The 26,944-nt window shown below is 42.4% G+C and overlaps 2 protein-coding genes across 7 annotated transcripts in view; both read right to left on the bottom strand.

Moving 5' to 3' along the window:
- Positions 1-13,252, bottom strand: part of ANXA3 (annexin A3) — a 60,954-nt gene extending 47,702 nt beyond the window's left edge. Inside the window, exons 1-2 of one of the 2 annotated variants that reach the window (XM_037014869.2) lie at positions 13,102-13,252; positions 10,461-10,513 (exon numbers count right to left, since the gene is read on the bottom strand). In XM_037014869.2, coding sequence (XP_036870764.2) covers positions 10,461-10,475 — 15 coding nt within the window. In that variant the 5' untranslated portion in view covers positions 10,476-10,513; positions 13,102-13,252. The remainder of the gene's footprint in view (positions 1-10,460; positions 10,514-13,101) is intronic. The other variant, XM_037014870.2, reaches the window with a different exon arrangement.
- Positions 13,253-22,388: 9,136 nt separating this feature from the next.
- FRAS1 (Fraser extracellular matrix complex subunit 1) overlaps positions 22,389-26,944 on the bottom strand; it is a 445,842-nt gene continuing 441,286 nt past the window's right edge. For all 5 annotated transcript variants that reach the window (XM_073237418.1, XM_073237419.1, XM_073237416.1 and 2 more), the window contains one exon: positions 22,389-26,061. In XM_073237418.1, the coding sequence (XP_073093519.1) occupies positions 25,468-26,061 (594 nt within the window). In that variant the 3' untranslated portion in view covers positions 22,389-25,467. The remainder of the gene's footprint in view (positions 26,062-26,944) is intronic.

A 26,944-nucleotide genomic window follows, 5' to 3' on the forward strand; every position in this document is an offset into this window, starting at 1 on the left:
TGTATTTCAGACTTGTGGCCTCCAGGGCTGTGAGAGAACAAATTTCTCTTGTTCTAAACCACCCAGTTTGTGGCCCTTTGTTCTGGCAGCCCCAGGAAGCTAATACAGCAGGCAAGATGCCAGAGAAAAGGACTGGTAAGACCTCTGGTCCTCCAGGGTAAATAACTCAGGGCCTTCTTTGCCACAGGCTGGCAGCAATCACAGCAAACAGAAGGCTCCACACCATGACTGCAGAGATCTCCTGGCCCAAGAGCAGGAAGAGAAGTGTGGGGTGGGGAAAGCCGGGACTGGCAGTCACAGGGATACTCAACAGAAGTGAGGCTGGCGTGATGGCTTCGTTTGCAATGCATCCAGGAGGTCCAAAGGAAATGTTTGCATTTCTTCTTGTGCTCACTCGAATAAGAAAATATCTGCACTTGCCAGCTTTTCCTTTCTACCCACAGTGGTTTCATCAGGGGAGTCTCAGAGCAAGAGCACTGGAATGTGGTAACAGAGGAGGGTGTTGGGCTGGAATAGAAAGTTGAGTGTGATGCAGAAATAAAGGTTGATATGGACAAAGAAGCAAACCGTGTTGTGTTTTTCATGAAACTCAGATTGCAGTGAGAATTTGTGAGCTCTCGGAAGCATGTGTCTTTCCTGGTTAATCCAGCCAGACCTTTCTTCTTGGGGATCCTGGGCCTCAGCTGGGGCTGCCCTCCTGCCACTCCAGCTCACGTTTATTCCCTGTTGTTGGCCCTTCCACTTCTGCTGCATCTCTAAAGGTTGGTACTTCTAAAATAGCAGGTCTTTTTCTCTTCTCTTTCCCTCTAGCCCTGCTATAGGCTATTTCTGCCACTCCCTCTGCTATATGGAGACAATGTGTACATTTATAAATCCCGTCCAGAATTCAATTTAGAACACTGGTCTTGGGTACTGAGTGTCCACCTGATGTATCTGTTTTCACACCTCGCGTATCAGCTCCTTATTTCCTCCCAAGCTGATTTCTTTCTCCATGTAACACTTACAGGGTACTTACTTGGGCTTTACAGGTATTTGCTCATTTAATTCTCAAAGCTAGCCTACGAGGTCAGTACTATTATGGCCACCGTTGATGGGAGAAGACACAGAGCTAAGAGATTTGCTTAAGCTCACACCACACAGCTTGTCTATGGCACAGCTGGGATTCAAACCCTGGCAATCCGACTCCACAGTCTCCATGCTTGTGCCTAATTTGCTCTTCTCCCTCAGTTGGCCCCTCCCTTCAAGGGGCACCACCAACCATGGGAAACCTGGGAGTGCCCTTTGTTTCCTTCATCTCTCGTTCCCTCCAAATCCAGTCCATCAGCAAAGCCTGTTCAGATCTCAGAAGGTTTGTCTCCTGGGTAATGCCCATCTTCTTTGTACCTGCTGCCATTCAAGTCAGCATCACCGGCCCCCATGGGGGTGGACGTTTGTGGCAGCCCCTCTCCTCCCCGTCCTACTGCCCCCACTCCAGCCACTCCCCATTCCCACAGAGCAGCCAAGGGCCAGTGAAAGATCTCAGCCAGGCCATGGCGTTCCCCTACTGGACACCCTTTCCTGACCTCCGTTGGACACTGAGTAAAGTCCAAGCTCCTTACATTGGTCCTCACCCCCTGCACGGTTCAGGCCAACCTCCCTTGTCACCCTCACCTGAAGGCCCACCACACTTCAGTTCTCTGAAAGTCTAGCTGATACATGCTGAATTCCTTCCCTCTTAATGCCTTTGTGCCATTTCTTCTTCTGGAATGATTTTCTGCTTCAAGGCCAACTTCTCTGACAGGCCTGCCAGGGCCACTTGGCCTGAGCGGGTCCTCTCCTCCTGGTACTCCCCCTTAGGGCACTCAGCATTAGGTAACAGCTCTCTCTGTTTATACCTGTGTCTCCACCTCCTCTAAAAAAAAGTTCCAGAGGACAGGGACATTTAGTTTTACTCATTGCAATATGTGCAGCTCCCCACCCAGTGCTTAGTCTACAGACAGGGGCTTAATAAGCAACTATGAATGAGTCGGCTGACAGCAGATGGAAGCAAGGCAATGAAATCCACCCCAAGGTGCAGAATTCCTCCAAGGTCTACACTAGACAATTGGCTGCTGATGAAGTTGCATCCTCCACATATCTAACGGTCCAGAGATTAAAGTGACCATTGTTTTCTGGGAGATTTGGGAGATGTTAGGAATATCTCAGTGGCCACCTTTAGTACCACAAGCTATCCCAGATCTTTCAAAGCTGGTTCCAGCAGCCGGGGTGGACACCTGGTGCCGGGGAAGTTTCCGGTGGTCCTATGCATTCCTCCCTGTCTCTGCAAGCACTCTGAGTTTCTGTGACACCACCAGCAAACCCAGCTAACTGGACTGAACCTGAAATGCTAGGTCCCCAGAAAGTATTTACCAACACAAACTTCTTTCTCAGAATAATTTTCATTGTTGTTTGAAGGAGATACAATTTATAGTCATCTTCTTATGAATTGTTAAGCATCCAGTATCTGAGGATGACTTTTTTGTTCTACAATAAGTCAGGTTTAACTTAAGAGTTTTTACCAAACTCTCCTCTTAGCCAAAAAGAATTGAAAACTCATATGGCTGTTCTGGCCACACTCTCAGCTTTGTGCATATCTAGCTTCATCTTTGATGACACCTCTGTCTAAGGGTCCTACATGCTAACTGGGTGGTACAGGGAACTTTGCTCACTGAACTGGGGAACCTAGCATCGTCCACATCTTAAATGGGTCCTTGGCTGCAGAACAGCAGTTGAGCAGGATGCTGGGACTGCAGTGCTGATATCCCGTCCCCTCCCGTTTGCTTCTATGAGAATGGGAATCCACCGAAAGGGACTGTAATTAGGGACGTTTACTGTTTGTAATATTCTGGGAAGAATATTTCTTGCATCAATGGCCAAGTCATTAATGCCCACATGATATGACAGCAAAATGCATTATTTTATGGGTTTTGTGTGACAGTGTTTGGGAAGTGACATTCTTAACCATAAATTGCTACAGATTTAGGATTGCTTCCTAGCACAAACTAAACCTACATAACGAAAACCTCTTCAACAGTTCATGTGAAGGTCATTGAGATTATTGGCATTCTTTGCAGCCCTTGCAGGATCCTGAAATAACAAAAAAGAGGAATGTAATGCCTCCCCAAATCCCCTTGTCCTCCTCATATCACTTCATGGGAGTTTGCTTACTGCTCTTCAAATACACCTAGCCCATCTGCTTCAGTCTTACACCTGCTGTTCCCTCTGCCCAGATGCTCTTCTTCTAGACATGCTCCCAGCTCACTCCCCTACTTCATGTTGACTTCTGCTCACATATCTGAGCAGAAAATAACACTCCTCATCACTCTCACTAACCACCTCTGCTTTTCTCCAGAGTACTTAAAACTGACTTTATATATCAGACATTTATTTACTAACTGTCTTCCCTAACAAAATCAGAGGTATGTAAGCCCCATGTTTTTTAATTTCTCTTTCTCTGCTATATTCCCAGAGCCTAAAACAGTGCTTGGCACATAGCAGATGCTTAGTAAATATGTGTTGAGTGAATAAATAAATGAAAAGTGCTTTCTTGTTCTACCTCTTGCTTTCTTTGATAATTCTCAAAAGCCACTACCAGACTTTTCACAGCTCTGCATCATATCTCAAAAACCTGCAAAAGAATTCCTTACCTTTTGTTAATCCTTTTTATATGGAGCTATCACTACTCCTATGCAGCTGAGGTATTTATTCAAACACAAAGAGTTGTAAATGAAAAGAGCAAAGATCTCATAAAAGAGGTAGGCTTAAGAATTTTCTGATCCTTTTGACTTTTCTCTTTTCATTCATGTGAGACCTCTACCTCCATATACTCTTATTGCTCAGTCTCTGAAATATTTATTTTTTCTAACTGCTTTGCATCCACCAAAAAATAAACTTTCAAGAGAATCAATTCATCTCTTCTTCACATTCCTTGCTCTAAAACTTTCTCTTTTCTTCTTTGCCTCTGATTTACCAGGCTTCTTCAATGGCTCCTCATGAGACTGACAAATTACATTTTTCATTATGATTAAATATGAACAAGGGGGCCCTGCACCTTCTTGGTTGAGCTTGGGTCCGGAAAGGCAAAGACCAGCTCTTTCAGATTGAGTCCATTCATTCCCAGAAAGCCTCCGTCTTCTCACCCAGATAGACAGTACTTCTTTCCAGGCTGTCCTGAAGCAAAGCTCTAATGTTCTGATTTGAAATCCAGGTCTAACCTGTTTTTCATTAACTTCCTTCAGAGGGCCATTTGTGTAAATGTCTGATAGCCAATATTTTCGTAAAGAAGCTTCAGGGAACATGGTTTAAACACCCACCAGACAGAAAATTGTGAACATGTTGAATAGTACCTAATCATGCCTGATGCCCCTTCTGCTTGGGATGTTCAAAGTCCACTGCAGTGAAAATAGTTACAAAGCCAGATCTTCAAGTCCTGAGATCACAGACAGGAGGGAGATGAAAGGGGAAATTCAGCACATCCACGTGTGCAACACAAGTGTATTAAATTTACATGGTTAGGAAGAGCAAACACACCAGGAAAGAAAGGTCTCCACCAAAGCAGGATATATGAAACTGGACAGAGCTTTCACAAGTTCCTTGCACACCCAGAACCAATAGCATCCAAATGCTCAGGGCTGATGTCATCACAGAATTTGAGAGACATTACCTTCCCAAATTCTCTATCACATTAGCATACTGCACCTCTCCTTTCCAGGGAGTCCTACTGCTGGTGTCATTACTCTGGGTCACACAGTGGGAATGGGAACGTCACATCCCTGTGTGTTGAAATGCATCAGTCTTGTTCCCTGGAAAGAGCAGAAGGGCTGGGTGGGGATGGGAGGCTGTACTTGAATTCAGGAACCATTATCAGGGAGTAGCTTTTCCTATTAGCAAGTTTCCACCCTACATAAGCCTTTCTCAACTGTTCCACCAACAATAATCCCTTTCCTTATTTCTTCTCTGTGAACCCCATGTTTTGAATGATTCTGCCTGCCAATCTGTATTCATTACAAAACATTAATTCGTTTTCCCCTGTGTTATTTGATGTTAAAGATACAACTTCTAACCAGAGCCCATGATTGGCATGAGATGACCACTACCTACCTTAGTGTTGACATAATTTTAGTAAAAAATAATGAACTATGATAATTTGGAAACTCTGTGCAGCCTTGATGTGTGTATGTATATATATACCTGATCTTTCCTCCGGTTTCCAGGCACAGAGCTTCAAAAAACCAGTGCAGTTTCCTGAGTGATAGCTGTGTCTTTATCATGCTAATGAAGTGACTCGGGTGGTCCTCTAGACAGCTGTAGGATGGGGCTGGTCACTAATAAGACTAGCAACATGATTATAGGGTTGGCACTTTGGGAGTGGAAGGTGACTGGAGATTGAGTTTGGTCACTGGCTGGTGATTTAATTTATCTCACATATGTAATGAAACCCTAGTAAAAACTGTGGATACTGAGGTTCAGAGGAGCTCTCTGGCTGGTGAACACACTGATGTGCAAGGAGGGAGATGGCCCTGACTCCACAGGGAGAAGCCATGGGCATCCAGAGTCCTTTCAGCCCTTACTCTATGTATGGGTTTTACACTAAAAGTGTAATTTCAAATATAACCCTCTCAGTGAATTCTGTAAGTTGTTCTGAAGAATTAATGAACCTGAGAGGTTCATGGAAACCCCAAAATTTATAGTCCGTTGGTTAGAAAAGCAGGTGGCTCTGAGATTTGCAGCTGGTACCTGAAGTGAGGGCTGAGCTGCTGAACATGTGGCGTCTCACACTAACTCAGGTAGTTAGTGTCAGAACTGTATTGCAGTACACCCACTGGAGTGGAAACAGAGAATTATGTTTTTAAATACATATAAATATCCAAACTCAAAGAATGTGCAACACCAAGATAGAACTGTAATGTAAACTATGGACTCTGGGTGATTATGATGTGTCATGTAGGTTCACCAATTGCAACAAATTACCACTGGGGTGGGGACCTTGATAATGGGAGAGGATATACATATGTGCAGACAGAGAGTATAGGGGAAATCTCTGTACCTTCCCCTCAATTCTGTTGTGAACCTAAAACTGCACTAGAAAAATAAAATCAGTTGACCCTTCAACAACTTAGCAGTTAGGGGTCCTGATCCCCAGCACAGCTGAAAATCTGTATGTAAGTTTTGACTTCCCAAAAACTTTACCACTAATAGCCTACTGTTGACTGGAAGCCTTACCGATAACACAGTCAAATAATACATATTCTGTACATTATATGTGTTTTATACTGTAGTTTTACAGTAAAGCTAGAGAAAAGAACATGTTTTTTTCAAATTGTTGCAAATCTCAGAAAAATTTTCTACAATATTGAAAAAAATCTGTGTATAAGTGGTCCCATGCAGCTCAAACCCATGTTGTTCAAAGGTCAACTGTGTGTGTTACACATACAAAAAAATATTGAAAATAGGAGCAGTCAGAAGGAGCATTTGGAGAAAATTCATCTGTTTCAGATGGCTCTGAGAGAATCATTCAATGGGAAGAGGGATGCTGTTGATACGTAAGAAAATCAGGTCCAGGAAATAGGCAGAAGCTCCTTTACTAACACAGCTGCAGAGTGATTAATTAGCAAGGAATATGTTTTTAGTAAAAAATCAATGAATTGAAATGGTAATGATTTCAGTGAACACTTACTGAGTGCTCACTATACGATAGCACTGTTAGTGCATTTCACATGAACTGGTTTAATGCTTGAAGCACTACATGATGTAGGTACCATCACTGTGCCCATTTTATAGCAGAGGTGACTAATACAGCATGAGTAGGTAATTCATTCAAGGTCCCATTAAAGAGCCTGACTTTTAACCAGTTGGAGAGTTACAGAAAGAATGGGATTGTGGCTAGAGTATCTTCACTGTGCTCCCAGGAGAGTTCAGTGCAGTAGGTACTTGGTGTCTTAATTGTTTAACTACCCTTTTGATGAACTTCTTCAAGAAAAAGTTAGTAGGCATTATATTTATGTGAAGTTACATTTTTGTCAAACTTCTTTTATTCCTTGGTTCAGAGTGGCTCTATGTTGCCCCTCTTCATTGTGCAAATTAGAGGTTGGGAGTGAGAAAGGGAGACTGTATAGCAAGTTAGGATGTTATAACAGTTTATGACTACAATGATAATGTGTTCATTTAGAAGTACAGTAATTTTATAAAATACTAATAATTTTAGTAACAACAAAACTACTAATTTGAAGGTTCAAAAAAATAGTAATTGTACTCATTACTATTCTGTAAAAGGGAATTAGGAATTGACAGAGGAACAAAGCAGCTCAGGATATTTGTATGAGAAAGCTAGCATTGTGGAAGGCACATATAGGAAAAATATTGCTGTGGTATCTAAATAAAAAGTCATGTTCCAAGACATTCTAACCCGTGGGTTTCCTGAGTGCTTGCTATGGACCTAAAGGTGACATATGACAAGGGACATTGAGTCCAAAGAGTACAACCTGACGAGATATTATGCCAATTCACCAGGGGTGAAGAAATAGAACACATGCCTAAACACAGCAATATTCAAAATTTTCAAACAAAGGAAGCAGTGATGCAACACAGATTGTTTACTGATCTGAAACAATGGGAGGGTTGCCCACACACCAGAGTAGAACCCACAGACACAGAAAGCCAGCTCTTTTTCATCTACAGTGGTACCATACTGAAACCGCAACTGAAGTGTTCTCTATTGATCATATCACTCCAATAAACTTACCATACACTAGTAACCACAAACTGATCTACTGTTTTATAGAAAAGCATGGACTTGATTGCTCATCTGTATCTGGGTGTGTATGTGCTTTTTCGTGTAAGAGGGAAAAGAAAACTGAAAACTTAGTGATAAGAGTATGGAAATCTGTAATGTTGCGTGTTAGGCTACTGTTGCTCTTCTGACCACAGGTCAGAAGGAGGATCGTCTGCTTCCAGATTTCAGTTGACCTCAGGTAACTGAAACTGTGAAAAGTGAAACCATGGATATGGGTTTTCTACTGACCACATTTTGTTTATCCATTCACCTATTGATGGACATGTGGGTAGCACCCACCTCTTGGCTATTGTGAATAATGCTGCTATAAACAAGAGTAGGCAAGTACCTCTGAGAGTCCACTTTCAATTCTTCTGGGTATTTATCCAGAGTGGGATTGCTGGATTATATAGTAGTTCTATTTTTAATATTTTGAAGAACCACCATAATGTCTTCCACAGTAGTTCTGAGTTGTTTTTAATATTTGCTCTCAGAGATCTCTCATAAATGTCAGTTCCTGAATTTGAGAAGAGAAGGAAAATAGGAAACAAAAAACAAGACAGCCCCTCCTTGGCAAGGGCCTCTTCCTTCACTCAAGGGCCCACAGACCCCTTCTGGTCCGCTCCCCTCCTTCCCTGCCACCTGATACCAGATGCAGCCATCCTCCTAACCCTCTGAGGGAGGTAGAACAAGGGCTCCCAGCTAAAATCTCCAGACCATAATCCTTGGACCTTGTGCATGTGTGATGTTACAGGACTGGGGTGACTTTGCAGATGCGATTCAGGTTCCAGACCTTCAAACAGGGAAATTGTCCAGGCTTCTCTGGGTGGGCCCAGTCTAACAATGTGACCACTTAAAAGCAGAGAACTGTCCGAGGCTGGAAAAACAGGAGGCATAAGGGAGAAGCCTTAAAAGGGAAAGTTAGAGAGACTGCAAGCTTGAGAGGATTCTAAACACACCCTTACTGTTCTGAGATGTAGGGGACACACATACAGGGACAGGCCGAGGCCCCAAGCAGATAAGGACATCTCCACTGACAGCCAGCACAGAACCCACCCCACAACTGCAAGGAAATACATTTTGCCAACAATCTAAATAAGCTCAGAGGCAGATTCTACCAGAGTCTCCAGAAAGGAGGGCAGCTTTGCCAACCCCTTGATTTTAGTGCCGTAACACCAATTTCAAGCTTCTAACATTAAGAGCTGTGAAGTATAAATGGGTGTTGTTTCAAGCTGTTAAATCTGTGGCAGCTGGTTATGGCAGCAATAGAGATGTACACACCCTCTTAAGCTCACCTGGGTCTCTCCCAGCCCTTCAGAAATGTACGGTGGAGAGTCTGACCAGGTAGCTCATGCCAATTTACTAATGGATGAAGGCTAGAGGGAGAGGATTTTTGTTTTTAACACCAGCACTTTGGAGATGCTTTATTCCATCTGACTCTAAGATGTCCACAAGAGCAGCAGGAATTTCAAACCTGGGAAGTGGGGAGACCAGTCTCCAGGCCTCCTCCTGGTAAGGGAATAATTTGGGGCCAAGCAAAGCCTTCAACGGCACCCTTCCACTGACACAGCCCACACGAGGGGCTGCTCACCTCTCCAGACAAGCTATTCTTTAAGACTCCCCTGCCCCTCACTTATAAAATATGATGTACGTTCATTATTTTTTAAAAAATCAGATGAATTTGAAAAATAAAAGTGCCCTTGCTCAGAGTTCAACTTTTCCAGACAGTTTTCATATATATATATATACATTTTTTTCTTTCCTTTAAATAGAATCATTCTGTAACATTATTCTGTAACTTGTTTTTCATTAATATATCTTTGAACATTTTCTTCTGTCATATGTAGAGAGTTGACCCACAATACCACATTTAGAACTCACTTCGCATTGAGTCATTTACATTTCTGTATTTTTGAGTGAGGTGTAGCATCTTTTTGTATGTGTGTTAGACATTTATAATTCTTTTCATGTTCTATTCATGTCCGTTACCAAGTTTTCTATCAAGTTTGTTTTCCTTGATTTATTCACATTATTTTTATGGCAAGGAAAGAAGTCTTTGATCTGATGTGCTACAAATATTTTTCCCCTGTGGTTATCTCCTGATTCTTCCAGTAGTATTGTTTGCTATCATAAATTTAAAATATATACATAGTTAAATAGATCAATATTTTTCTTTTAGGCTTTGGTTTGTTTCATGGTGGTAACTGCTTTCCCTACTCCAAGATTATTTTTTAAATTCACTCATATTTTGTCTCTTTCACTGCAGTATTTTATTCATCTGAAATTTTTTTTAATATAAGAAGGGAAAAGGAATTCAGATTTACAATTTTTCCCTAGTGGGTAGAAATTTTCCTAATATTTATTGAATATACCATCTTTTCCTCTCTGATATGAAATGTTATCTTTATCATATAATAAATTCACCAACTAAATGTATTATATTATTGACCTTTCTGCTTTGGTGTTATCACAAATGATTTTAGCTATGTACCTTTAAAATACTTTTTAATATTTTATTAATTTTAGACATCCTCTAGCTTTCTTCACATGTTAATTTTTTCAGATGAACATTTTTATCAACTTCCAAAAACTTTTTCTTAATATTTTTATTTTCTGCATTTTGATATACTCAGATAAGTTACTATGTTATGAAGACTTGATTTTTACTTACCCAGATAGATGCCATGATATCCCACCTTTGCCTTGAGTTGAGATCACACTAACCTATTCAAAGAAAAAAAATTACTAAACAATATAAATCTGGGATTTGGAACACAATAATCTCAGACTAACCCTTTATCTTTAATCAAGAAAATGGAAGTTAGCATTCAAAGAGAAGCTATCTCAGGAAGAGGATGTGCCTCTAACATCAAGTACCCCATTTGCTAAATAAACATTACTGAGCACCTACTATATACAAGGGATTGTTGTAGGCCTGAGAAGGGCTCAAAATAGGACAGAAAAAGAAAATCTCTGTACTTGAGGGTTTTACAAGTATGTTTCTAATATCTGACTAATTTAAAAACCAGCAGAAGCATGTTGATTGCTGACTTCTTTTAACGGAGACAGACTACCATCACCAGGAACACCGGCACAGGAAATGGTCTGCTTCCCCCACCCAACACAAAGTTTAGCCAGCTTCAGTTTGATTCCTTGTATTGGACTGTGCAATCTCCTTTTACACTTTACAAGGCTCCCAGCCTGCAGCCTCTTACAGACAGACATATCTATGAGGAAGCAGTCTAGTCTTTGGGACAGACATACTCTATGAGGAAGCAGTCTAGTCTTTGGTAGGGCCCAGAGGCAAAAAGGGTAATTCTTTGATGGAGCCCTCACTGGGAACCCAGGCACACTTCCCATACGTAGACATTATTCAAACATGCTAGCATACCTCCAGGCTTGATTTAGAAATGAAAGTTGTTCCCACCCATCCTGGGAACAAAATATTCTAAAAATTCAGTGATAGCCCCAGAGCAAAGTTCAACAGGAAATGACACTATTTGTCCCTGGAAATATTTAAGCCTGATTTTCTCAGGCTCTCCTAGCTTCTAACACTGTATCTCTTTTTTCTAGTTATAGGATTAACACTACATCCCTCTCTATATATAGTGAATACAACTGATCGTTAGTTCTGGTTTTGCCCCTTAAAGCTGGACACAGTTTCTTTGCGCCTCAGTTGCCTCGTCTGTAAAAAGGGGAGAGGAGTGCATTGCTGGCATTGAGTGAAATATGTATAATAACATCAGTTAGTGTTTTGAGTTCTTAGTATGTGCCAGGTAATACAAGATGCACTAGAAAGTCATTTCCACAAGGCCAGAGATTTTTGTCATTTGTTCAAAGGAGCATAGAAGGTACTAAAAAAAATACTGATGAATGAATGAATGAATGATTTAAAATAAGTTTCACAATAATCTAGGGAGCTAGGTATCATTAATAACAGCCTCACTATGCACATGAGGAAGCTGGCACACAGAGAGGCACAGTAATGTTCCTTCCAGTCACACAGCAGTGTGTTCCCCTACTGAATGTCGGCAGTCACGCGCCCCAGGCATTAATTTAACCCCCTGCTCTGCCTCACCCAAGCGCCTGGGCCACACATTGTCAAAGCTGACGCTCAATATGTGTTGATCCAGTATAATGAATGACAAATTATTAACAATTAATGCTGATTTCAGTTTTAAGAAGAAAAGAATTAACATCACAGCCAATGCCAGGTAACCTAACAACAGAACTTTAAACATCCTTTTCTGAAAGGGATTAGAGGATTTCTTTACTTTCTTGTCTACTCCAGTTTCTCAAAAGATTTCTCTACACAGCCTCACTGCGCTGGAAACAAGGTTCTGGCTTTCTCTGCATCTTTGAATTCCCACTTTCTCAGTGTGAAGTTTTCTGCCTTCATGAAAACCAGTGGCTCTATCTTTGCGGAATAACGCTTTAATGAGTTACATTTTTTATGATGTTGATTTTTTAAAACACCTATAAATGTAGTTCTCTCCAAGGGCAGATCTTGCCGTCCCTGTAGAACACAACCGTTGGAAAGAATTTAGCTTCGGGTTAGAGGTAACTTCTTAGCAGTAGCCAGAGGGGCCTTCATGGACCTATAACCTCCTAGACCTGGTGGAAACCACAATTTCCTACCTATGGCCATTTGCAATCAAGCCCTCACCTCCTCCACCTGCTGACTCAAATACCAGAGGAATGATTCCTGTCTAGTGAACCGGACTCTGTTGCAACCAAACAAAAGTTAAGTTTTTTCACGGAAAAGCAAACTTCTCAAGCCCCCAAAGCCCAATATCTAAACATACTTTTCTTCTAACTCCTAAACAAATTCAGTGAAATAGAATAAATTGTGTACGTGAAGAGAACGTACAAGGATGGGTGGGGTTCCAGGCCCCCACAACTGAGCTGAGCCAGCCCCTCCTGAGACGCCGGGGGCCCAGAGACGGGAACGACTCCCTGCTTTTTCTGCCCCTAAGCCCTTTAGGGACGGAGTTGACCAACTGAGTCCCTACTAGCTGTAACGACAAGGTCTAGGGGGGCGCCCGGTCAGCTGGGTGTGCCCTTGCATCCCGCCCTGCCCTTAGCTGGGTGGCCCCCCCAGGACACGGCGCTTTCGCTCCCCTGGGCCGTGGTTTTTTGACTAAAAACGAGGTCGCGCCCTCTGAGGCCCGGAGGCCAGGGCCCGGGTGGAAGGCGGCGTGGGCGCCAGCAAGGGGGCCCCGGGGCGAGCAGCGCTCGCGGGGCAAGCGGGCGAGGCGCGCCCACCTCCCGACGGCCCGGCTCGCGACCACGCGCGGCGAGGCTGCACTTACCGAAGTGGGGCGACGGGGAGCGGGCGCGCGGAGAAGGGCGAGCGAGGGTGTGCGCCCGCCTGGGGCCCCGCGCGCTCCCGCCCGGTCCGCGACCGCGCCCCGCCTCCCGCCCGGCCACGCCACCTGCTCACGCCCGCGCGGAGAAGGAAGCCCTGCCCCGCGGCCGCCCGGCCCCGGTTCGCACGCCCGCGCCGCGGCCCGCGCCTGCCCGGAGACTCTGGGCTCTCCCACCCTCGTCTCCCACCATCCTCACGCTGAAACCTGCTTCCCCGGTTTTCACTCCTCTTCACTTTATTGGGTTCTTCAGGAGTTCCGCAAAGCTAATTGTTGTAGGCATTGTGGATTCAGAAATTAGACAGCCCCCACTCCCAAGAAGGTCAGGGCCTGGACAGACGGCAGACACCTAACACCAGTAACAGTATGTAACATTTATCTGCCATTTACACTGCGCTAAATTTGTTAACTGTTCTAATTTCTTTACAGATGTGTACTAATTTAAATCTTACAATGACCCTATAAGGTAGATAGAGGTTTCCCCCGTCATCCAAAAGTACAGCATTCCTTTGAAGACTTTCTTAACCTGAAATGGCATAGAGAGAAGCAGCAATTACCGCTAATTTATACAGAAAAAAAAAAAATTGTGTTCCCAGACCCATAATCAACTCTCTCAGGCCTTTCTGAGATACCTTATTGACCCTTGTTTGCTAACACATAAAATACTTTGAAACAAGCACAGACGTTCACGCAGTTCAAAGCCACGACAGCCTGAGGCTGAGTGCTGGGTGTAGTGCCCCAAGGAGTTTGGCGGGGCCATTCTCACGGCTCCGAGTGCCGAATGCCTCTGTAACAAATGCTGGATGCTATTTTTGCTTTTCACCTTTTCCCATAAAAGCGAAAATCTTCTGATTTTTTTTGGTTGGTAAAAAGCAGGCACTAAGGTAGGTTTTTCAGGACAGTGAAGCGGCCGAATGAACTTTCTAAAAACATGGGATACCCGTACTGTTAGAAACCCCATTTGGTAAGTGAGGAAATGGAGACACAGAGAGACTAGGTAACTTAAGCAAAGTCACACAGAAAGTAAATGGCAGAACTAGATTTTTGAACCCAGATAGTTCTGTAGTCCTGGTAAGCTTATCGGCTCTCTAGTGAAGGATTAGAAACAAGGCTTGGAGGTAGTAAGGTAGAAAGGCGTTCTAGGCATTTGAAACAACAAAACAACAAAACAAATGAAGGAGGCTAAACAGTAAAGCCCTACTTGTATTGAGGGAATTATAAGCAATGTGTGTTGAAGGATTTAGTAGAACATAATGAAAGCTACTGTATATTGGGTATCAGGCACTGAAATAAGTACTTGATTACACCACCTGTTTTACCTTAAAGGCAAGTCTAGGACTGCTATTTCTTTTATCAGATTATAGCAGAGGAAACTGAAGTTTAGAAAGGTTAACTGGTTTTACCCAAGGCCACTTAAGTAAGAAGTGTTGCATATGGGACTCAGCTCTGGGCCAGCCTTCCTGTATTTCACTTCTGGGCAGGGCTGAATCTTGAAGGGTATGCTTCCGGTTTGGGGGCATAATTTAGCAGTAATTGGAAATTATTGAAATTGCTCGCGGGATGCCAGCATAGCAATCTAATCCATCTTCTAAAAACATAGTTCTGCAGGTTCCAAAAGAAATGAATCAGACAAGAGGAGAAAATTTAAATCCTATAAGGAGACTATAGCATCTCTGCCATTTGGAGTTCAAAAGTGAGAGCTAATTAGAAGTGAAATTAGGGCAATTGTGGTGGTTATGGGCTATTCCAAGTCAGATTTCACAGTTCTTTTACGTTAGAGGGCTCCCCAGATGCAGCTGAAAGTGGAGAACACTGAATTGAAGGCCTGAGGGTGAAAGCAGAGGAGGGTCTCGGGCTGGAGGAAGCACGCTTTCTCAGAGAGACTCAGGGTCTGGAGGAAGCACACTTTCTCAGAGAGACTCAGGGTCGTGCTGGGGCAGGAGAGAAAATCCTAGGATTTGTTTAAGTCAAATTAGAGAACAACCAGGAGGGCTGGGAAGAGCCTGACACAGGAACAGTCAAGAAGAGAAGTATCTTAGTCGGTTCAGATGGCTGTAATGGACCACTATAAACTGGGGGGCTTATAAACAGCACACATTTATTGCTCACAGTTCTGGAGGCTGGGAAGTCCAAGGTCAGAGTGCTCCCAGATTCTGTGTCTAGTGAGGGCCCACCTCCTGGCTCATATACAGTTGTCCTCTCACTGTGTCCTCACATGGTAGAAGGGGCAAGCTCTCTGGGGTCTCTTTTGTAAGGGCACTAATTCCATTCATGAGGGCTCCTCCTTCATGAGTTAATCACTGCCCCACACAAGGCTCCACCTCCAAATACCATCACCTGTGGGGGTTAAGGTTTCAAAATATAAATGGGGGGACATAAACATTCAGACCATAGCAAGCAACTGACAATAACTACCACAGTCTTCCCTTAAAAACATGGCTATTAAAGTTTTTTACATTGCAGAAATATTTTAAAGATACCGAAAAGAGTAAGTTATAATATTGACTACCTGTGTGCTCACCACCCAGCTTTATCAAGTTCTACACATTATGCTGTATTCACTTAGAATGTTTTCAAGATATTGAAAAAATAGACTTGTACAACTGGTGTTCCTTTTATGCCCTTTCTGATCCATTTCCCACTTTTTCTCTAGAGAAAGTTGAACAAAAAGCTCAGTGTTGTTACTCTTGTGCATGTTGTTACACTTCTTTCAAAATACTGATCATAACCATAAATATTATGTAATACTATTTTGCAACTTTAAAAACTTTAAATAAATGTTATCGTAATGTATATTCTTTCATCATTCTTTTTCTGTCCAATGCTAGATACACTAGTAGGTACAGGTGTTCACTTATTTTAACTGCTGTATAGTATTCCATTTTGGGACCATATCAGGGTTTGCTTATCATTTTCCTGCTGGTGGGCATTCCATTGTTTTGGTATCTTGCTGCTATAAATAACATTAACATGTACACTATTGCATGTAGCAACTCACAGATGTGTGAGTTGATGACTTTACCATTTGAAAATAAAATAAGGAAATGAAAGGGAGAAAACATTTGAATCCTTGGCATAGAGAGTGACTGGTTACTAAAGGAAGGTGTGAATAGGCTTACAGATTAGGTTACCTCAAATATTAGTTTTTAAGTGGGGCTATGTTGAGAAAAATTTTAAGAGGACAGACAAATGTATCAGTTAGCTCCTACCACTATATGTTCCTACCACTATAAGGGCCTCAGAGAAGTCATTCATTCTTGCATCGGCAGGATGGCTGAGGTGGTGCTGCTCCATGTGTCCATTCTGGGTCCAGGCTAAAGGGGCAACAGCTGCATGGAGGAAGCTCTTCTCCTGCTGAGGTCAGGGTACAAGAAGGCACAGTCAATGCCACAGGCACAGCTTAAGCCCTTGCTTACATCATGGCTGAAGATCCTATTGGCCAAAGCAAGTATCATGATGGAGCCCAAAGGCAAAGGAGGGAGAAGAAGCTCGGCTCATTGGGAGTGGCATGGAGGGGATAGCTCTGAGCTGTCCTAACCTGTATCAGGAGTATATGGAGAGGTGGGTTGGAGAAGGGCTTTGGAGCTAGCTACACGGCTGAGATTTGTCAAATCAAACAGGACATCTAGAGAAACCCCTACATCCAATATTCAGGTGAGGGGACAGGTTGAAATATTGAAGGTTTCAAGAACCTAGAAGAGTGCTAAACATGGAAATAAGAGTTTCCTAGGAAAAAAAAACTCAACCAGTAAACCATCATATGCTATTTTGGTGTTTGGAACTACAAAGTAATCAACAATTTAGCTAACTTTTTTTAAGCACCCACTATATGTCAGGCAGTGTTCTAAATGCTTTGCACACATCGTCTTATTTAATTTTCACCTCAGTTAGATGAGGTAGGTCCTATTACATATTATTTTTAAGAGTTGCATAACTGTACAGTGTAAGATTCTGGGCCAAGTTCATGTAGCCAGTAAATCATGTAAAGATTCAAATGCAGGCAACCTGCCTCTAAAGCTTTTCTTAATTATTGTATGGTACTGTTTATAAATCTATACATAAATGCCAAGAGTTTGACCCCGGGGATTCCCTTGGGAGTGAGGGGGAGGAGAAAGAACTAGTCAGTATCCTAGGTGAAACCATTATTCTAAGTTTAAAAGCTCTATAGTTATTGTCACATTCTCCAACACTAGAAACTGGTCTTATTCATGACCCCTGTCAGCTCAGTACACAGACAGATAAATACAGACTAAATGGATGCATGCACTGAGTGCATCCCTTCCATTTCTGGAAGTAAATTATTCAACACAAGAGACTCATCTGCAATCTGCTGGTTTATGTGTAGCAGCAGGAGAGGAGAGGTGGTTTGGGTATTCTGACTTTGCTGGTTCAAAACTCTGTACCCAATTATGGTGTGCAGAAAAGTGTCCTCCAAAGATGTCTGACATAATCCCTGGACTCTGTGAATATGTCATGTTACATGGCAAGGGGGAATTAGGTTGCAGATGGAATTAAGGCTGCTGATCAGCTGACCTTAATATATAAGAGATTATTATGGATTATCTGGGTGGGCCAAGTGTAATCACAGGGTCCTTAAATAGGGAAGAGGGAGGCAGAGAGTCTGAGCAGGGAGACGGTACAGTGAAAAGGCTTAACTGGTCATTGCTGGCTTTGAAGATGGTAGGGAGTGATGATCCAAGGAAAGCAGGTGGCCTCCAGAAACTGGGAAAGCAAGGTAGTGGATTTTCCCTTGGAGCCTCTAGGGGGATGCGGCCTGCCAACTCCTTGATTTTAGCCTAGTGAGACTCATTTTGGACTTTTGACCTCCAGAACTATAAGATATCAAATTTGTGTCATTTTAAGCCAGTAAATTTGTAGCAATCCTTACAGCAGCAATAGGAAATGACACAACATTCCTCCAGTCATGACCAGTACTGGGTGGTGTTGACAGCTGTCCTCCAAGCAGTGCAGTTAGATCATCCTATCTGAGCCACACATTAATTGAATAAATATGGTCATTGCTAAGAAAAATGTAAAAGAGAAAGTAGGTAGTTCCATTTCCTTAGTTGATAAACTTTCTTAAAATGGTCATATGTTTAAAAAAATTCTACGAAGATGTACATCAAAAAGTCTTGCTCTTTCCTCCTCCCATCCACCCTGTCTCTTCCACTTTCTGCTGTCCCCTTCAGATGAACTCTGTTGCCTTACTGCCATTGCTGTTATCCTGAGAAAAGTTTTAGCCTAATGAATTGTCATATAGATATTTGTAAATTTTTGGTTTGGTTTACCTACAGTAATTTAAACTGTCAATGCATTTTTTCTCGCCTTTCAGCAGGAAAACATGAAAGCACCTTTAACCAAGACACACGCTCTGGGCTCAGAGGAGATCCCCAGCTTGTGAACTGCTGCTGTGAGTGCGCTGAAGAGAGCAGAGCAGTTTCTCCAAGCTGGGTCTCAGGCCTGGGAACCGTGAGAAGTGCAAATTCTCATGGACCTAGCCCAAACCTACTGGTTTAATAAGCTCACCAAAGCATTGTGATGCACCTTAGAACTTGAGAACTACTGGTTTAAGAGAACAGCCTTCCTTAAAGGGAAGAGGAGTGAACAGTAATGGTGAAAGCAGAGAGACAATGTTGAGTAAAAAGCCAGTGCACCCGGAGCCCACCAGGTTTGCTAATCAAAAGTGAGCTTCCTGCCGAAAGAGATGCTGTGACAGTGTTCCACTGTGCATTGTAATTCCTGAGTCCCATTCAGATTGCCACAGTGGGCTGTATTAAATCACACCTCATCCTGGAGAATTCTGGGATTAGCATGGAAACAGGAGGGGAATGTTCATTGAGAACCTATAATTTATGGCAGACTTTGAGTAATGCACTTTGTATCTATGGCCTTATTTCACGCTTTACTAACCAGCTTAAATTAGGTGTCATCACCTCTATTTTGCAAAGACAGAAACAGATTCAGAGGGATTCAGTAATTTCCACAGGTTGTGTTCTCTACAAGCAGGAAGTAATAGGGCTGGATTTACATCCAGAAGGAAATGAGTAACTGATGGTATTTATGTAGGATTTATTTTAATTGTTCCAGGTTCAGGGTTTAACTTCTTTTGTTTCAGGACAGCAACTTCAAAATAAAATGCACTCTAACCATTCTTTCAGTCTTTTTGGTTGTAACAGTTGCCCAGTTACCAATGTTAAGACAAGAATCATGCTATGTCGTGATTATAAAATTAGTATTTTCCCCCTCAAATGATGAATTTTCCCAGAAGGTAATTTTAGATGATAATAATAATGTGTTAGGATCCCAGAAATGGGGTTTGTAGTCAGCCAGAAAAAGAATCCAGAAATGATGATTTGATGAAATTTCACCATTCTGAACAGACAGAACTACTCTGTAGTTATGTGGGAGACTAATTTTTCTGTATTTGATAAGAAAATAACCTTCTGTCTGCTAAATAGAACAACTTGAGGGTCAAATGTAAGATTTTAGAGCAAAGTTATTGAAGTATGTTTAAACTATATGGTAAAATGTGAGGAGAAAATGATAAAAGCAGATTTAATTAAGCAAGTAATTGTGGATATTAAATATGTTTGCTCTTATAGTGGTGTGCTAAGCCAGCTTGGCATTTGCTGATTTTAGCCAATTGCTAAATTTTCAGGAATTTTGCAAGGAAACAGTCATTAAAAACTACATTAAATAAACACAGTTGAGTAAATTATGTTAAAAACAAAGGTACTCAAACTTCCTAATTATTTTTCTGCATTACTATCACTGATGCTCCTGAGGTTATTTATGCCTATTATATCCATGTGGTAGATAACTACATAAAGGTGTGTTCCTGTGCATCTCTTCCCAAATCCACATTTAGTGAAATTATGCTGGTAGGTTGAATTCGGCCATGGTAAGTAGATTCAACATGAACACCATCAAATACTACAAATTGAGCTTCTCCTGACTCCAAAAGCTCATTGTGAAACATTGATCAGAATGCCACTAATTATAAGGGAAGGATTTAAAATAAGACATGATGTGAGTTCAAGTGTTTAATTATTCGTTTTATATTAGAAAACTACAGGCAAATGTTACCGAATACAGAGTTCTGGCAGAAGAGGAACAGCATACTCAAAGGTCTGACTGAAGAGTCTAAGAAAGGGACTATTTATAGGAAGCGTGGATAGGGTTAAGCTAAAAGAATCCTCAGGGATGATAAAGCCCCTGAGAGCTGGGAACAGGATGACATCATTACTACCTCTAGGCCTGCATGGGCAAGGGAGCAACGTGTTATCAGAGTGGGAACTCAACTGTGGAAGAGGGACTGCCCAGCAGCACCTGTGGCCCAGGAGGGATGCTGGCACTGCCAGAACCAAAGCAAGGAGCAAGAGCTGTGCAGGAAAGATAGACACACAACACCTTCTCTCCCATCAGTGTCTCCATTTGGCTGGTCCGGACCAGAAGCCAAGGGGCAAGGGAGCCACAGGGAAGCAGTTCTGGAAAGTCAGTTTCCTGGAGCACAAACAGGGCAGAGAACAGGTGCGGAGACAAACAGAATAAGCAGCACAGGGACTTCTGTGAGTTACTAGTATTGAGCATTAGTTCATGTTGGGGACATTCCTTGGTGGGGATGTTAGGAGAGACATCTTGAAACTGGCGGTTTTTTTTTTTTTTAGCAATTTATGGAAATTCTCCCAGAGATTGCGATTCTAATAAACTTTTGTACTTTACTGGTATTGGAACTTGTGGCCTTAAATCAAAATGAGCCTAGGGAATAGCATTTTGCAATTTTTTTTTTTTTAGAGAGAGAGTTGCAGCAAGGGTCTATTTTGTTGTATTAGTCAAATGACCAGATTTTTCATACAAGCATTAAGTCCAAGTTGTAGGAGCTTTGGACCATTTTATGCAGCACCAATTTGTGCTTGTGAGGTCTTTCTGGCAGACTTGAAATTCTGTATGAAAATATTCACATGGAACTTCCAAAGAAAATTATCCAGGTCATCGAACTACAACTATTTCATAGGGTTGTTATGAGGCCTGAATGAGGTAGGGAATATAAGAGTCATGGCTCTTGATCGCCAGATTACCTGGGCTACTAGCTACTCTCAGTATGCCATTCATTCTAAAGGGCTCCTAGGTAGAGTTCTTTCAGGCTCCTTTGGGGATAGAATTTCTGTTGCATACTGTGGCATCTTAATATCGAGACATGTAAAACTACTGATACTGAGTTGTTTTTAATCTACAAAATCAGCAATTTCATGAGGTTGAATTGAATCAAATATTCTCAATACTGTTTCCCTCTCCTGCTCCCAGTATGTTTCAAAACCCAAGACTGTGAGATGCTGCAAAATTTAAGTGAGAACTGATTTTTTTATTGTTGCTTACCCCTGAGTTTCCTAAATTTTATGTCCATGAAATTTCAGGTCTCAGGAAGCATTATCATAGCCAATACTAACAATTCATAGACTGGTTCCTGATACAGCTTCTCCATGGGCCCAAGAAGAATGCAGTCCACTGCTGTTGGGTAAGGGACAATCATAGGAAATTGCAAGGAAGTGAAGTTTATATTAAGTCCCTGGCAGCATCTCAGGAAATCCCAGGCTTGGTTGTGGTTTCCTTTCCCCAGATTTTATGAAAACAGGCTTTCTCAAGTCTTGCTGAGTTTGCAAATGTGCCATGAAAAGGTGACAGCATAGCCCTGCTGGTCACTGTCCTAGGCAGTATTTTTGTTTTGGGGGTTTTATCTGAACCAGGTCCCCACACACAGACAGGCACACAAATGCACGGGCTTGCAGAGTGCTGCGGCTGCCTGGGCTTAGTTCCATTCTGACTCTGCCATTTTTCCCTTCACAAACCAGTAACCTCCTGTTAGGAGCTCTGGTCATCTCCAGGGCGAGTATGGACACTCAACACATCTTTGTGAGTGCATAAAGGACACAGCCATTCTCACAGTATACAAAGTATCCTAAAAAGATTTGATGATGATCTAATGTAAATAGTATTGTAAATTTTAATTTGTCCTCTTTGTCTTGGGGCTTCAAATGACTGCAAAAGAAGGGCTATGATGATCTGGGAATATGTAATATATTCTTCATCTTGCTCAGTTCATGTGTCTCAGATTCACCCTCTTCAGAGGGGTTTTTGCCAAAAAACTACTTCAAATTTTGGAATGATTTTGCCATTTTAATGGCAATGTCTTATGTTAATGAGATGGACAGTCTAAAAAGAACATAGCAAAAAAAGCCCACAACCAGACTGTCATTTATTAATACAAATTTATATAGTGGCATATGCTATTGGAGCAATCAGAAATTCATAACACACAAATTGATATTGGAAATACAAAAATCACTTGAGTCCAGAAATCAGGTCGACAGCACCACAAATGTTGTATTCAGTCTGAGCAGGTTTATAGTACCCAGGGATAATGAACACCTATAGATGAGACTGAATATCATGAGACTGTGCAAACACATTCCACGCTATTTCTGCATCTGCAGGAGTCTTTCAGGAGGCCTGGGGTACAATATAAGGGCAGTAAGGCAGAAAAAAAGGCATAGACTCTTTTCTTTAACTTTCACAGCCAGCCTGTGATAGCAAATAGCAAGTCTTCAGGGTTTTCTGTTACTTCTCACCTAAAAGCATGGTATAAAACGTTAGTAAAATGCATGTGAGGCATTAGTGAGCAAGTTAGAGAACCAAAAGGAGAGCTTTGATTGAAATATAATCTCACATCAGTAACCAAATGATCTGATCTTTAATGTAAAGTATAAAACATAAACGAAATGAAAAATCCTGTATCAAAGGAGCACAACTCAGCTTCACATCTTGACCCTTTCTGTTGAATGAGTGTGCATACACCAGAGAAAAGAGCACTCGGTGAAGTGCATGCAGTGGGGGAAGGCAGAAAGAAAGGGAAGCAGGAGTGTCCCAAGGGCTTTCCTTTTACACAGACACTTTCCTCCCTGAAGGTCCTCACAGAAGGCTGCCTGTCACTCAACCACCACGTACCTGGGGATGCTAAGAGCACTCTGAGATCTCACTCTCCATCCCTTCCCACACTAGCTTCGTTCTACCTTATGTCTGCACACTTCCCATGTATGTGTCCTATTTGGTAATAAGGGAAGGGATGGTCAAGAATTGGAGCAAATGGAAGGGTAAGCATTCTGGCAACTAGGAGCAGTTATAAATAACAGGCCAAATCAAAAGTTGCTCCACAAATGACAGGCTTCCTGTCCTTGCAAAATAAGCATTAGCCTTCCAGGTTGTTCTGCAGAAGATTCCAGGCCTGACCGATGAGCTCTCCAGCCATGAGACACCATGTTGTTCATGAGGCCAATACAGAAGTTCTGCCCCAAGCTGGCCTCATGCAGCACCTGACCAGTCAGGAGTGTCAGGCCCTAGGCTCACCCCAATTCATTCCTCTCCTGAAAATATTGTGCTCATCTTAGAATGAAATTTAGACTTTCCTCTGAATGTCTTGCTCTGGAAACTGATTCATGGTGTCACCTCCTGCTAATACATTATTAAGATTTTTCTGTTCAGTCCTCCTTAAGACCATGCCATCTTCATTCTTTATCAGGTGGAGCTTCTTTGTTCCAAAGAGATTATTTTATAATCCAAATAGAAGAGAGAGTTTTGGATATTTTTTTCTCTACTTGCCCTTGTGAATATTGCCACCACACTCTCTCACCTCCTCTTTGTAAATTTATTCCTCTATCATTCACCCATGACACCACTCAGTTGTTTACTTCACAAATATTTCTAGAATGCTTGGTATGTGCAAGGCACTGCTGAGAACCAAAGGTACAGCTCACACAAGTCCTTCTCTCAAGCAGTCTGGAGTCTGGTGGAGTTGCCTACAACCTCTCACAGTCCGTTTCTAGCTTCTAGTGCCAAAGTGTGTCCAGTCTGGAATGTTCTCAGAGAGCTTGGGTCATTCTAATACAAATATTACACAATGCAAATGCCCTGTTATTTGCTCAGTGGTTATGGTGTGCCATGCATCAGGAAGAGAACATGTATTTTACTCCTGAACAATGAAATTGTGCCTCCAATTCAAAACAACGTGACATGCATGCTTATGTTTTTTGCCAATAAGGCAGAAACAAAGAATCACAAAAGCAAGCTGTGTGCACACTACATACAAAATCATTAAGCTGCTATTTGAACACTAATCATTTTAAAGCCACGTGGCTATGGTCTTGTCATGTGCTGATACGGTAAAATAAGTGCCTGAGCTACCAGAAAAGAACCCCCAGAAGAGACACCCCTGACAAACTAAGAGGACTGGTGCCTTCATCTGCTGTACTCACACTTCAATCTGCTGTGAGTGCTAGCTGGTATCTACTGACTGATTTTGCTCTGACCTGGGCTTTCTCCTGATTTGTTCTCTTCAAGTGAATAACTTACTTTCCTAGAACCCTAACAGAATAAAACAGCTCCCAGCAAGCAAAGCATGGTGGGTATTTTAAGCATCCATGGCAATGTAGAATAAAAACGCCAGGTGCATCCATCTTGCTCTGCAGTATCCTTAATCAGAGAAGACACAGGGATACCCCCCGGGCCTGGCATGGCACATCACTAAGGTGCTCTGAGATGCTTGCCAGGCCCCTCTTTTCCCCATGTCTCTTTCCCCCTCTGAAATGGAGTTGAGCTTGCCAGACGTCTGACAGGGCACGCCCAGGTTGCAGAGAGGTGCTCTAGTCGAGAGCACTTTGAAACCCCCATGTGAAAAGGGCTGTGAAAATGCAGAGTTCAATTCAAAGCCACGGAGTGCAGGCTGTTGGGCGGCTGTAATGAGCAAATCTATCAGTTGTGCTGATTAGCAGAACTCTAAATGGAATCTGGGCTGGGTGTAGGCAATATGAACTCTGCTGTGCAGAGGCCGAAGAAAAGCCCAGGTGTAAGAGAGCTGGAGGTGGTGGTGGGGAACCAAAGGCCTGGACCCCGCTCTCTTTCTGAGATCTGCCACAGTACATTGCCCAGCCCTCTGAACTCCTTCAGCTAACCTAATAGTCCAACCCCCATCCTAATATTAAAACACTTGCTTTCTAAGATCAGCCTAACAGAAGGAGCAATTTGTACCTACTGAGACTATTAGAGGGGTCTACCGGAAGAACTCTATGCTAGTACTCTGGGGGTCTTAGCGGTTCTTTGCTTAATGAGGTAGCTCAGTTGTGTGTTGATGCATGTGATGTGTGCCTCCCACCACTCAAAGCTATAGTCTTCCCTTTGTAATCTGTGAGGCTATAAAAATAACAGTATTTTACCCCGTTTTATAAAAATGATTTAGAAAAAAATACACATGGGTCTCCTCCATTAAACTTCTGTTCCCTCTTGTAAATTGTTGTGAACTCGGACTTCCAGATTCAATTTTTTTACTTTGGCACCTTTGAATGAGTAAGCACCCTCAGTTTCACTCAGTATGTTGACATTCCGCACGGTGCAGTAGTGTCTGTTTACATTCTTCTCCACCCTGTCCAGGTTCCTCCTGGGCATATCCACCTTGGTGTTCAGGGGGTATTCCTCCAAAATGCCCTCTGGGGGCGGTTTCCTCCTCTGGTTCTGGCATTTCCTGGTGATGAAACAAGCCACCAAAAGCACCAGAAGTAGAAGCATGACAGCAGCAAGGGCACTGCCAACAGATGCCCCAGTTTGGGACAGAGAAGCAGCTACAGCTGGCTCCTGCATCTCCAGATTCAGGGACTTCATATTCGTGCCATTCTTGACTTGGTCCCCTTCATTGTCATAGATGAGGGAATCATCAAGGGTCAGATGGCTGCTGGGGTCCACGAGGTCCCTTCGGCTGCGCCTCACAGGGGCCGTGAGAGAGCGCTGGACCCGGGGCCCTGCGATGGTGCCAGGGCCAATGATGTAGATCACTTGGAGATACCACTGGTGTCCCGCCTCCACCTGCAGGAGGAGGCAAACAGGGAGACAGACCAACATGTTACTGTTGCCCACAGCCCCTCTGGAGAAAGGAAATGAAAAGACATCTGCCACCACACCTTGTTAGATAAATGGCTTCAAGAAGAGTGTAATAAGTAATGGTTGGTGTCTACTAATAGAGAATTGAACCAAATATTATGGGTTCTATTTTATTCCCAAATTAGGGTGATCTTTGGCCAACTATACACATTCTCTTCTGTTCCCCTATCTGTGTAGAGAATAGCCCCAAGGGTCTGTCTTTCATGGTCTTTTTAGCTAAGTAAATACTTATGATTGGTTGGTCTTTATTGATAGCAATGAAGTAATAGTATTAATAACCACATTTATTTCCAGTGATCTTCAATTGTTTATGTTATTTAATGATGAAACTAAAATAGAGGCATTCAACAAATATTCAGTAAGCACCTACTCTGAGCATAATACACAGAGACTTGACAAAAATTTGCTAAATTTGAACATGTCTTAGGTCTTCTCCCAAGCAGTTATATCATCAAGTATTTTATACCCACCTCATCTGCCCCCATTGAGACCCTCTATGGTTTTGAATTAACTCTCAAAGAGTGACAATAGATCTGAAATCCAAAGTCATGGATTACTATTTGGAGACAGAAAAAGGTGGAATTTGATCTTGTAAGTTCATGTTTATTACTAGGACTTCAGAGTACTTTTGTTTATCAAATACTAGTAATTCTCACCATTCTAATTTGGTGTATTGTATTTCTGATTTTGTTAAATGTGTTTCCATGCCTGTGAAAATCAGTTGGTGGAGCACAGAGCCAAAATGCAGGCAATATAAAAGAATTTAGGAAATACTAGAATATCATGTGCACCCTGATGAAGACAATGA

The sequence above is a fragment of the Manis javanica genome, chromosome 5, assembly GCF_040802235.1.
Source record: "Manis javanica isolate MJ-LG chromosome 5, MJ_LKY, whole genome shotgun sequence".
In the NCBI taxonomy this organism is placed as follows: Eukaryota; Metazoa; Chordata; class Mammalia; order Pholidota; family Manidae; genus Manis; species Manis javanica.